The sequence below is a fragment of the Gigantopelta aegis genome, chromosome 10, assembly GCF_016097555.1.
Source record: "Gigantopelta aegis isolate Gae_Host chromosome 10, Gae_host_genome, whole genome shotgun sequence".
Taxonomy (NCBI): domain Eukaryota; kingdom Metazoa; phylum Mollusca; class Gastropoda; order Neomphalida; family Peltospiridae; genus Gigantopelta; species Gigantopelta aegis.
In genome coordinates this window covers 71696291-71709118 of record NC_054708.1, presented here as the reverse complement: position 1 = coordinate 71709118, position 12828 = coordinate 71696291, and the positions used below count along the sequence as shown (strand labels likewise).

General features: G+C 43.3%; 1 protein-coding gene across 3 annotated transcripts in view; it reads left to right on the top strand.

Annotated features, from left to right (window-relative positions):
- Positions 1-12828, top strand: part of LOC121383458 (galactocerebrosidase-like) — a 48976-nt gene that overhangs the window by 18313 nt on the left and 17835 nt on the right. For 2 of the 3 annotated variants that reach the window (XM_041513514.1, XM_041513512.1), the window contains exons 8-10: positions 4390-4507; positions 5094-5131; positions 11846-11970. In XM_041513514.1, the coding sequence (XP_041369448.1) occupies positions 4390-4507; positions 5094-5131; positions 11846-11970 (281 nt within the window). Of the gene's footprint in view, positions 1-1999; positions 2131-4389; positions 4508-5093; positions 5132-11845; positions 11971-12828 lie in introns of all 3 variants that reach the window. The other variant, XM_041513513.1, reaches the window with a different exon arrangement.

Genomic DNA, 12828 nt, shown 5'->3' with positions numbered 1-12828 from the left:
CCCTAAATGCTGGAACGATCGAAACTCTTGCCAATGCGTCAACACACCAAAACGGAAAACAATGTGTTGAAAAGTTCAATAACAACTTTAGAGTTATTCCCCTTCTACAATCAACTAAGATTGGTAATTTCTGCCACTGAACGTTTGACTGAATGCATACTTGTAAGTAATCGGTTCGATGATCTGCAAACTTGGAAATAGTGTCCAACATGCTTTACAGCTTATATAAAAATAAAATATACATGCCTTGTGTATGCAATCAAAATGTTTAATCCTTGCAAAAATGGTCATATTAAAATTATATTAAACATTAACGTGGTGGAATCTGCACTTTGCAAATGAACGGGGGCATAAAGCATGTTTATAATTTTCGAGTTCACTTGAAAAAAGCATCAATATCATGAACTGTATTCTTATAAACGTTGCAAGATATTTTAGTTTAGATATAAACCTTGTAGCAGAACATACACATGTACTTAATGTTTTTCAGTACTTTGCAAATATAAATCTACGTCCGTGTATTATGAACGGGTATGGTGAAGTTCGATTTCATTAGCCCTACGTTATAATCGTGACAAGTTGGATTTCATTAGCCCTACGCTATAATCGTCATTGTGCGATGCCCTCTAAACATACATGAATATATAATTTGTTTCTGCTTTATTAATAGTTTTTAACAAATAAATTATGCTCAATAAATTAAAAATACAAGGCTGCAATGGATGTACACCCCCTCCACTTCTGTTGTTTACCAATCATGCACCATTTAAAAACATTAACAGAGCTCATGTTTACTTTGAGCTCAGCCACGGCTGTTTGCGAGAGACTTTTCTCAGCTATGAACAGGGTAAAAACATCCCAGAGATGTGTTTTGGGGCAGAGAATGTTAAATAATATACTCACAATAATGAAACATATGGGCCAAAATCCATAAACATTTTTCAGCCAATGCCAGCCAAAAAAGAATGGCTCACAAGTGGAAACGGTTCTCGCCACATCCACGGCCACTAATACATACATCAACACAATAATTATATTGAGATGAACAAGTCGACACTACCAAACAAATAACAAAGTTTAAATCAACAAATGGACATTATTTAAAAAATAAAGTTTAAATCAACAAATAGAGAAGAGAGTTGTACTACTGGACAGACATATATATATACATTTAGTACTTCCTGAGTAAGTGTTGTAACCTATTGGCAAACGTCTTTATTTGTGCTATGGTTTGTGCTATCCTGCCTGTGGGAAGCGCAAATAAAAGATCCCTTGCTGCTAATCGGAAGAGTAGCCCATGTAGTGGCGACAGCGGGTTTCCTCTCAAAATCTGTGTGGTCCTTAACCATATGTCTGACACCATATAACCGTAAATAAAATGTGTTGAGTGCTTCGTTAAATAAAACATTTCTTTCTTTTACTCATTAGATACCTTCTTTTAAAACAACTTGGTATTCTAGCAAATTGCCACTCATATAGTATTCTCTATATGTGCAGATATATATAGTAGATCATTTTATAATAGCATGGTGAAGCAAAATTTGAAGTAAATGTACCCATAACCTCTTGAAGTGGTGACAGCGGGTTTCCTCCCTGACCATATAACCGTGAATAAAATGTGTTGAGTGCATTATTAAATAAACCATTTCCTTCCTTCATCATTTCATAATTTGAGAATGTGCTTCTATAGTAATGGATTTTTATGCATACCATGCTAGGATCGATCCCCATTGGTGGGCCCATTGGGCTATTTCTCATTCCAGATGGTGCACTACGACTGGTATATCAAAGGCTGTGGTATGTGCTATCCTGTCTGTGGGATGGTGCATATAAAAGATCCTTTGCTACTAACGAAAAGATTAGCAGGTTTCTTCTCTAAGACTACATGTCAAATTACCAAATGTTTGACATCCAATAGCCGATGATTGATAAATCAGTGTGCTCTAGTGGTGTCATTAAAACAAAACAAACTTTAAACCATGTTTGTCTATTTATACAGACTCTTCGCAGTGTGTTGAATAAAGAAGGATTTGTAAACACTCAAATTGTAGCCGGAGACTGGGCCTGGCCAACTGTCCTGCATGATATTTTAACAGACGCTGTATTCGCAGCTGATGTCGACATTGTTGGGTAAACTGTTCAACTGATAATCAAACCTAATATCATTTGCATGTTTCCTTATTTGCTGTTGAGTGGTGATCTATTCTGTAAAGGGTTTCTGTGTTTCTGTCTCTTTTTAATTTTTCAACAAAAGCATGGTTATCAATTATGTGGTTATGGTTCATTAACATAATTTTAGTTGTAGGGGGTGGGTGGTCAAATAGTCCAAATTGAAACTTTTGTTGCAACTGATAAACATTCATGTCATTTTATAACTGAAATAAAATATAACCATTAGTAACCTTCTGCTAATATTGAGGAAGCTTTATGGGCAACCATGAAAATTAAGTATGTACACTGTATACAGATGTAGTTCTTTTAATCTAATTATGTCAGTATGTTTTATTAAAATACTAATTAGACACTTAATACATAATAAAGTTTACTTTCTTTGTTACTGTGTATTTTCTTGACTTCGAAGTCAGTATTTCAAACTTAAGGTACCGTAATCAACATTTTCATGGATTATCTTTTTAATTACCGTACCTGGTAATATAGCACTCTGTCCTGGATCAGGCGTTTGGCTATCCAGAGACAGGACCCGGGACACACATGCTCCAAACCTTAGTGGTATAGGAGCATGTTAAAATATATCGGACAGACAGTAGTATAGCAATCAATTTGTTGTGATGAATCTTATTAAAAATTATTTTAAATTGTATTCAGAAAACTAACATATTCATCAAAAGTGTTACTGTAGCATACCTAATAATTGTGGACAAATGATGCGAATGTTTGATGTGATAAAGAAAATATTAAGACAACTGTGTAAAATTAATTTCAGTACTGAATACCACATGTATTAATAATATGGACTCGAAGCATAGTGTTATTATACAGTTCCCATAAAAACTTTATAAATTCATACCGGTCAAAGGATTTTATCTTCAAGTTCACATTTTATTCTTCTGAAATAATATGACTATGTCAGAAAAATATTTTTTTTAGTGTGGTGTGAAACTTTGTTTTACTTTTGTAATTAATGGCATTTAGTACAGTTTTTTGTTTTTTTTCATTAAATTTTGTTCTTAACCGTGACTTGTATTATTAAACATTAAAATGAAATTCTTTTTCAGTTTGACATTTTTAAGGCTTGCCAATCAGACATTTTTAAATGAAAACAATAGAGAATTCTTGCATGTGTCAGCAGTTATTTCCATGTATGCCAATACTTTAGAAATATTAATATTTATCCTGCAATCACTGTTGATGAGCGATTTAAGGAAATTCATAAATGTGTACTAGCAGATTATGACTTTGATGTCACGCATGTGATGTGACAAGCATACATGTACATGTAGATGTAGTATAAAATTGCTCATTTGACCTCTAGGTCATTGTACAATGTACTGGTATGTATGTAATGCTTCATTGCTGGAATATGCTACTTTGTCTGTGGGAAAGTGAATTGTAAAGACCCATTCTTGCTAACTGGGTAGTGATAACAGTTGCCCAATTAAGTGGCAGAAGCTGGGCCCATATTTTCGAAGCTATCTTAGTGCTACAATATCGTAAACCCATCGTAAAGTATGATGTCACTAAGACGTCATAGCTTACAATATTTTTACAATATCATAGAGCTAAGATATAGCTTCAAAAATTAAACTAAGATAGCTTCAAAAGTTCCACAATTTTTATATGCCAGCCAGACTTTTTGACAGAATTTCATTTTAGAGTGTTTCAAAATTGGATCTGTATTTAATGTGTTTTGACAAAATTTAAACAGCAGTTCTCTTACTATCATCAGTCTGAAAATTATAAAAATGAATCCATTCATTTCCAGGATGTAAGGATACTGAATTTTACCCTCTGTACCCTCTGGCAGATACCCTGGCTAGATATCTTATGATGATGGATTAAACATGCTGGTGTGCCATTAACAAACGTTTGGGCAATTTACATTATGATGTTGTGCAATAGCATGGGCCAGATGGGTTATCTTTTTGCAGTTTAAAAACCATTTTCTATTCTCTGACAACACTTAACTTTCTTAGATTTTCCTTGACATGTACAGTGTGTATTTGTATCGGGTCACAGTACCTTTAATATCAACAGGCAGAATAATCTTGAAGTAACTAAATCATTTTTGAAATTAGTGTAATATAAAAAAGCAGTATGGTATTCAACTGAATGTTTACACTTGTTTTAAAAATGTGTTTATGATTAATTATGTTAGTGGTATTACATAAAATAATTTCTCGTTTAATGTTGCTGTGTGTATTGTTTCAGTGTGCACTATCCAGGCACTGAGTCGTCCCTCGCTGCACTGCAAACTGGCAAACAGCTGTGGTCATCTGAAGACTACAGTTCTTACAATGATTTGACTGGTGGTGGTTGCTGGGCAAGAGTAAGCAATGGTGATAGAGAGTATGCTAGGTGTAGGTGCATGTTAAAGTGGGAAATCTATTTCTAGTTTTAAAAATATATATAGTATTTGTTACATATAAATAATACTTTTTCCTCTTTCTTTTTTTTCGAATGGCTTGTGGGGAAAAATGTTTTTATTAAATTTTGATTACAACATTTTTTGTCAAATGAAAATTGATTAGCAACTACTGTTTAAAAGTTTTAAAATTGTGTATCGATCTCTGAAACATGCGAATCACGATGCAATACTGTACAGAATGTTTTCCAGAGTTACAAATTACACAATGTAAGAAATTTATGTGACTTTAATATACAGTATTTTTGTGCCCCAAAATATCATAGGGTAACTCATTGTCATTATCATTCAGCTTTGCTGTGTACATGTTTAAGTCACTCTCCATCATTGCACTGCACTATTGTATATACATGTATATTTTAATTTATATGTTCAATACTGTTTTTATGTCATAAAGCTGTAAAGCTTAACGCAATAAAGAACTTGAACTTAAGCCAATGTTAAAGCTACATGTTGAGATTTCTTAAATGTTTTCTGTTTTCAATTGCAGCTTCTCAACTGGAACTATGTCAATGGCTTCATGACAAGGTAATTCTACAAAAGAAATGATTGCATGGCCATATATTTGGTCATAAAGGCTTGGAAAAGATCTCCAATTTAGGGTTCAATTTAAACCAGAAAATATTGCTGTGGTTTAAACAAGAAAGAAGACAGTCTGTCATTATCATCAATAGATGTTCATGTTTTGTTACACACTTAACACCTATTTTCATAGCTTATCAAAAACAGTCTGATGTAAAATATCACATATTACACTTAATTTTTATACCTTATCAAACACAATCTGATGCTGAATGACATACATTTGTATATAAATTAAACTTGATTTTCATAGCTTGAAATGTCATATAACACTTAATTTTCAGTTTGTTGTAAAATGTCACATACATGTGTAACACTTCTTAATAGTCTTATTCAACTTACTGTACTAGCACAACAACAATGCTATACAACCTGAGTCATCTCCTCCACTGCAGAATTGTCTTCCCTTGCCGGATGTATATCCATATCCGCGCATGGGCAGACCATTGTTCACAATTCTGCAGTCCATTGTAGTCGTTTATTACGAGCTCTGCAAACTTTTCGTTTTTTTCGTAATTGTACTTACGTGAAACGTTTATTAAAGTGTATTTTTGTTTATTTATTTCCTTAGCCCTTACCAAGGCATATGTTGTTTTTGGGATAATTGGGTTACGAATTATTTCGGTATGTCTGACACGGCCTCATCGGGCTCAACCACGAGGTTGACCGTGTGCCGAAGCCGGCTGTGGCAAGCGGCTTCCCCGGTTCGACTCGCACTTGATGTGTCGGTCCTGTAGGGCCTGTTCTTTTGACCAACAGTGCGAGGTTTGCGCGACATGGCCTTCGTCCATTTGGACGAAATTTCGTCGCCAGGTCTGGGAGGCAGACAGGAAGAGAGATATTCGCAAAGGAAAGGGAGAGAAGAGCGAGGAGGCAACCGCGGGGGTTGTCCTCCAATCGGAGGTGCCGCCGGCTTCCGAGAAGTCCGGGGGCACTGTTCGTGCGAGGAAGGGTGGTAGGCGTAAGCACGCCTCCTCTTCACACCGCCATTCGGATGGCATTGCTAGTGGTTCATTGACGCCGGCCGGCGCCACTGGTTCACTAAAGTTCTCTGTTTCGGCTGAAGCAGAGAATCGGTTACCTGTCAGGGAGGCTGTTCCGACGGAGGCACCTGTATCTCCGGCGGCGGAGGTGGCGTCAACACGGGTTGTGCGCAAGGAGGCTGTGGTGGCTTCGGGTGGCTCGAGGTTGCCGTCTGTTTCGGACGGGGGTGTTCAGTTGACGGGGCTGGCGGTGGCTAGCGCCGTGTCAGCCTCGGTCGGTTCGTTTTTTTTTACGTAATCCGACGTTCTGCCCGTTGCAGGGTGAAGCCGTGGGGATGCTGTCAGGGGTGGCGGATCCTCACGTTGCACACTGGGTGCAGGACTCGTTGAGTCCTCCCTATGTGTATGTTTACCCGGAGGGGCCGGTTCCTCCGGCTCCGGAGGTTCTGCCATCGGCTACGCCAAGTGTGCGGGAGACGGCAGGTTTTTTAGGCGCTGCTTTGCCTACCTCGTCGGACCGAGGTAGAGGTTCACGGCGGTACCCTTCGCAGAGATGGCAGGAGCCGTTGGTTCCTGTAGATTCTCAGGGTCGGCCCGGAGGTTTTCAAGAAAGTTTGTTGCAAAACTTTCTCTTGGGGCTCCGCGCTACGCCGCAGGTGGGACTTGTGTCTCAGCCTTCGACCCCAGCCGTGTCGGCTGTTCCGCCGCCGCCTGGTTTTCCAGTGCGGTCGGTGCCTGTTTCCACCCATGATCGTTTTGGCGATGCGGGGGTGATGCATGGACGGAGGTTTGTTCCCGTCCCTTCCCTTCAGGGTCAGCCGCGGTCTTCGGTGCCGCCGGTTTTGAGGGAGGACTCTTCCGAGGAAGATTTGCCTTCCGGTTCCGGTTTGGAGTCGGAAGAGGTTTCGGACGATCCGGATTGCAGAGCGGCGGGAGTCGACGCCTCTGTCCCGCCTGCAGAAGATTTCGATTATGCAACGGTTCTGCAATTCGTAAGTAACGAAGTCCGACTTGTATGCGCTGACGCTTTCCCAGCGGAGGTGGCTGTTCCCACTATTCAGGGCGTTTCTTTTGGAAATCGATAGCTGGTGGTGAAGGCTCTGCAGCCGGAGCTTGGTTTTCCGCTTGCCCAGGAGGCACACGAATCCTTACTGGAGATTGATACTTTGATCGCTGGCACCGATCGTATCATGGGAGCGGTGGTGGAAGAGTTTCCGGCAGCTTTAGCCATCGGGAAACTCTTACCCGGTACGAAGCTGGTGGCCCCCACTTCGTACCAAACGTTGGGCGCATCTTTCCTGAACCATGCTGCGGTTGTTTCTGCTCGGGTTAAGACTGATTGTCGTCCGGCGTCTTTCGTACGTGTCGCCATCGGAGATCTAGAGATGATGGAGAAGTTATCTAAACTTCTCTTTCAGGTGAACAACCATCTAGATACGTTCCTTTTTGGGTTGGATAAGGCTGTGGAGAGTCTTTCCCCGATGGCTCGAGGTTGTATGGCGGCTGCCGCAAAGGCGTCACATCACATTGCCCAGATGTCTGGGCGTTTGTGGGCAGACAATCTCTTGTTGCAACGCGATCATTGTCTGGGCTACGGGCTACCGGTGTTGTGAAGACGTATTTTCGCAGCCGGTCAGTGAGGGAGACCTTGCTGTTTGGGTCGGACTTCAGCCTTGTCATGGATAAGGAGTCTGTCAAGTTCGTTCCACTGCCCCAGCCTGGTAACGCTCGGAAGCGCTGTTCCGGTGCTGCTGCGTTTCGCCCGCCTTCAAGAAACCAGCTTTTCTTGAGGGGGTTCAGAATCCTAAGGTTTCTGCTCCTATTTGGCAATCTGGGACGGCGCCACCCCCCGTCAAACAGAATCGTGCTCGTCTGAGGGCAGCACGTTTTCGGGCTACCGCTAAGGGCACGGCACCTAAGAGTGGTAAGCCGCCGGGGTGAGGGTGTTGCGACGACCGGCAACTGTTAATGGAGGTGCCGTTAGCAGACGTTCCCGTGGGCGGCAGGTTACGTCATTTTCTGCCACAATGGCATCTCTTGCCAGACCTGGACCCATGGGTTCTGTCGGTCGTCAAGGAGGGATATCGGATTCCCTTTTCTTCGGCTCCCCCTCTCACTTCTTCTCCCCAGATGCCTCCGATGCCGTCGTCCGACAGGCGGGTTCTGGTGGAAACGATGATTGCCGAGTTTCTCGGCAAGGGTGCCATCCACCAGGTGGATTTGGACTCCCGGGGGTTTTACTCCCATTTGTTCTTTGCCCAAAAGAAAAATGGCGAGTGGAGACCGATTCTCAACCTCAAGCCGCTGAATGCATTCGTGGTCGTTCCTTCCATGAAAATGGAGACGGTGCAGTCTGTCCGGGCTTTAGTCCAGGTTGGGGAGTGGGCGGCGTCAATCGACCTGAAAGACGCCTACCTGCATGTTCCGATTCATCGGGATTTTTGGAAGTTCCTGCGCTTCCTATTCGACGGCAAAGCTTACGAGTTTCGAGTGCTGCCGTTCGGATTGGCCACGAGTCCTCATGCCTTTACTCGTGTAGTCAAGGCTGTGGTAGGCCGTGTACATTTGTTGGGCATTCGCATGCACAACTACCTAGACGACTGGTTGATTCCAGCTTCATCTCAGCAGGCATGTCTGACGGCCGTGAGTCTTGTCATCGACATGATACTTCGCTTGGGATTTATTCCCAATTGGGTGAAGTCGGAGCTGGTGCCAGCTCAGGTTTTCACGTATCTCGGAGTTGTCTTCAATCTTGTGGAGGCATCCGTTCGACCGACGGATGCACGCCTCCACAAATTCACGGCGGTGGCTCAGCGTCTTGCTCGGGAGCAGCGCATTTCGGTGCGCACGCTGCACGGGTTGTTGGGACATCTCGAGTCATTGGCTGCATTGAATGTGCAGTTCAGACGATTCAAAGACCTCTCCAGTGGCATCTTTCACGTGTGTGGGACGGCCGCTGTTGGGATACGTTGATTCCGGTGGGGCCTTGGTTTGTGCAGACGATCCAAGAGTGTCTGGTCGACAAGTGCTTGTCCCAGGTCATTCCCTTACACCCTCTTGCTCCGGAGTTGGTCCTGTTCACCGATGCTTCCCTAGAGGGGTACGGTGCGCATCTTGGGGATCAACATCTGTCAGGTGTGTGGAGGCCTCCATATCAATCTGCTGGAGATGGAAGCCGTTCGCCGGACTTGCCTCCAGTTTCGGAGCATTATTCGACATCGTCGAATTTTGTTGAGGTGCGACAACACGGCGGTAGTCGCATACCTCAATCGTTGGGGTGGCACCAAGTCCGAGTCACTTGAGTCGCAGGGCCTTGGAGATCCAGGAATTGTGCGATCATTGGGGGATTGTGTTGACAGCAAAACACATTCCCTCTTCAGTCAACGTCTTGGCGGATGCCTTGAGTCGTCCAAACAGAGTGGATGTTGCACAAGGTGGTTGCGGGCAGGATTCTGCGTTTGTGGGGGAGTCCACAAGTGGATATGTTCGCGACCAGGCTGAACCACCAGTTACCGGTGTTTGTGTCACCGGTTCCCGATACTCTGGCTCTGGAGTACGATGCGTTGAGCATGGACTGGACGGGGTTGGATCTGTATGCCTTCCCGCCCCCAGTCTTACTCAGCAAGGTTCTGGCCAAGGTTGGAATGCAACCGTGTCGAGTGACGCTCGTGGCGCCGGGTTGGGCAGCCCAACCATGGTTTCCTCAGCTTCTGTCACTGTTAGTGCAGGAGCCGGTGCGCTTGCCACCCCTTCCGGATCTGCTGAGCCAGCCGGTGTGGCACCCGAAGCCGGAGGTCTTCCGGCTTCACGCGTGGAGGTTGTCGAGTTTTCCCTGCGAGGCAGAGGCTTTTCGGAACGAATTGCTGAACTCGTCTCCTCTTCGAAGTGCCGGTCAACTGAGCGAGTTTACCAATGCCACTGGAGCGCTTGGGTTCGTTGGGCAGGTGAACGGGATTTCGATCCCTTATCACCTACTGTCAATGACTTAGCTGAATACTTTATGGCCTTGGTCCAGGAAAGGAAGCTTAAAGTTCAGACAGTCAAAAGTCATCGTTCTTCCATCTTCACTACTCTCAGGCAGTGTGGTCGGACAGACTTTTTTTCATGCGCTCAAGGGTCCGCCTTATGAGCCATTGCGGTTTGCCACTCTTCGACTTTTGACTTGAAAACACTTTTCCTGGTCTCTCTTGCGGTTTGTCACCGTATTAGTGAGATTCATGCTTTCTTGCATGATTTGGTCCAGGAAAGGAAGCTTAAAGTTCAGACAGTCAAAAGTCATCGTTCTTCCATCTTCACTACTCTCAGGCAGTGTGGTCGGACAGACTTTTCTACGAATCTCGTATTGCATGATTTACTCAAATCTTTGCAATCCACGGTTGAGAGGCCTTCCATTTTGCCAAAATGGGACGTCTTTCTGGTTCTTCATGCGCTCAAGGGTCCGCCTTATGAGCCATTGCGGTTTGCCACTCTTCGACTTTTGACTTGAAAACACTTTTCCTGGTCTCTCTTGCGGTTTGTCGCCGTATTAGTGAGATTCATGCCTGCTTTCTTGCATGCATGATTTGGTCGATTTATAACCTGATGGGTCGGTTACGTTGCGAACTGAATCCCATCTTTGTGGCTAAGAACCAGATGCCAGGAGAGGAGTTTCCTCTGGCAATCATTCAAAGTTTGTCTCGTACGTTGCCTTCTGATAATTCTGACCGTCTCCTTTGTCCGGTCAGGGCATAAAGTATTATCTGCATCGTACTACACTTCTTCGTGGTGGGAAGAAGAGGCTGTTTATTTCTTACACTAAACAGCCAGGAGATATTACTAAGAATGCATTGTCTCGATGGATTGCTGCAACCATCAAGCTGGCGTATGAGACGGCAGGAGAGCATGTTCTGCGGAACTTCTCAGTTCGGCCTCATGAGATTCGAGCGATCTCGGCTTCCCTGAATTTTCACGATTCCTTGGATATTATCAAGGTGATGAATGCAGGAGTGTGGAAGGGTCAACATACGTTCGACCGCTTCTATTTTCGGGACATGGCAGTTGGTCCCGATGGTACTAGACGTATCCAGTCGGTGATTGCTGGTCAGCAGGTTGTTTCTGTACGACGAGCTCTAACGGTGTTAAATCACGTTCGTTATAGCATAGTTGTTGTGCTAGTACAGTAAGTTGAATAAGACTATTAGAAAATTTGTTTCTAATTTTCATTATTATTCATACTTACCTAGTACTAGCACAACAACGGTAACCTCCCACCCGCCCCTAGGAGGTCTTCCCTGGATTCGGTCATTACGGACTTTGAATCGAGGACGATGGTCTGCCCATGCGCGGATATGGATATACATCCGGCAAGGGAAGACAATTCTGCAGTGGAGGAGATGACTCAGGTTGTATAGCATAGTTGTTGTGCTAGTACTAGGTAAGTATGAATAATAACGAAAATTAGAAACAAATTTTCTAATTTTCATAGCTTATCAAAACACGTTTGATGTAGAATGACATGTTATGTCATATAACACTTAATTTTCATAGCTTATCAAAGACAGTTTGATGTACTAAAATGACATATATTATGTCATATAACACTTAATTTTCAGTCTGTTGTAAAATGCCACATAACACTTAATTTTCATAGCTTATCAAAAATAGTCTGATTGAAATGTTCTGTAATATGTTGTTTCAGCACAATTGCCTGGAACTTGATTGACAGTTACTACCAAGGTCTGCCCTGGGACCGTGATTCTCTGATGACTGCCCGGCAGCCATGGAGTGGCAATTACAACGTGTCCAGTCCGATCTGGACATCAGGCAAGTTGCTCTGGTGTTGTTGTTTTTAATTCACGGAAGATGGTTCCATTCCAGCTAGTGTTTTTCTGGTGCACAACCAAATTACTGTGTTCTTGTTCTTGTAAAAGTTTGTATAAAATGCTGTTAACTAGAGAGAGAATCGTGAAAAAAATTTTTTAACAGTGTGTTTTTAAATCGCAATAACGGTCCACAAATACCATTTCTAGACGATTACCGGCCTCAAACAGTGCACCACTCCCCCCCCCCCACCCCCCCACCACCACGCCAGTGGTCTGGTCCGAAATCCCATAAGCTAATGGGTGGCCTAAATTTATTGCCTGCATACTGCTCTCTGTCCGGTCCACATGACTGTAAACTTCTTTCTTTTCTTTCGCTAACGGGTGTCGGGACGTCCTTTTGCTGGCTCTGTTTGGAGTCAAATTTTGTATAAGACCTCGGTTTGGTTTGTGTTTGGGGAAATTGTGTTTTTTCACACCGTTGAAGGATAGGTGAAGACGGGATACGTTAGTTTGAAGAATGGGGAATGGCACAACGAAGCTACCAAGTAAACCGCTCGGACAGTTTCAAACGAACCTTCTAGAAGGTGCCAGGGAGGGTGCATGACGAAAGCAATACCCGCAGCGGGAACAATCAGTCACAGCCAGTGGGTCAGCTCCGATCTTTATGGGTTGACGGCTTTGTGTTTGGGGAAATTTTTTTCACTTAATTTTCGTTAGCTTTGTATGTTTTCACGTATTTCGCTTACTTGCCAAGTTTAAACATGAAAGTTGTTTATATCGCGGTTTGTCTTCGGTGCCATTTGCAAAAATGGCTCTTTATTTACCGGTTGATTGTGTTACGGTTGGTTTTTCTTTTTTT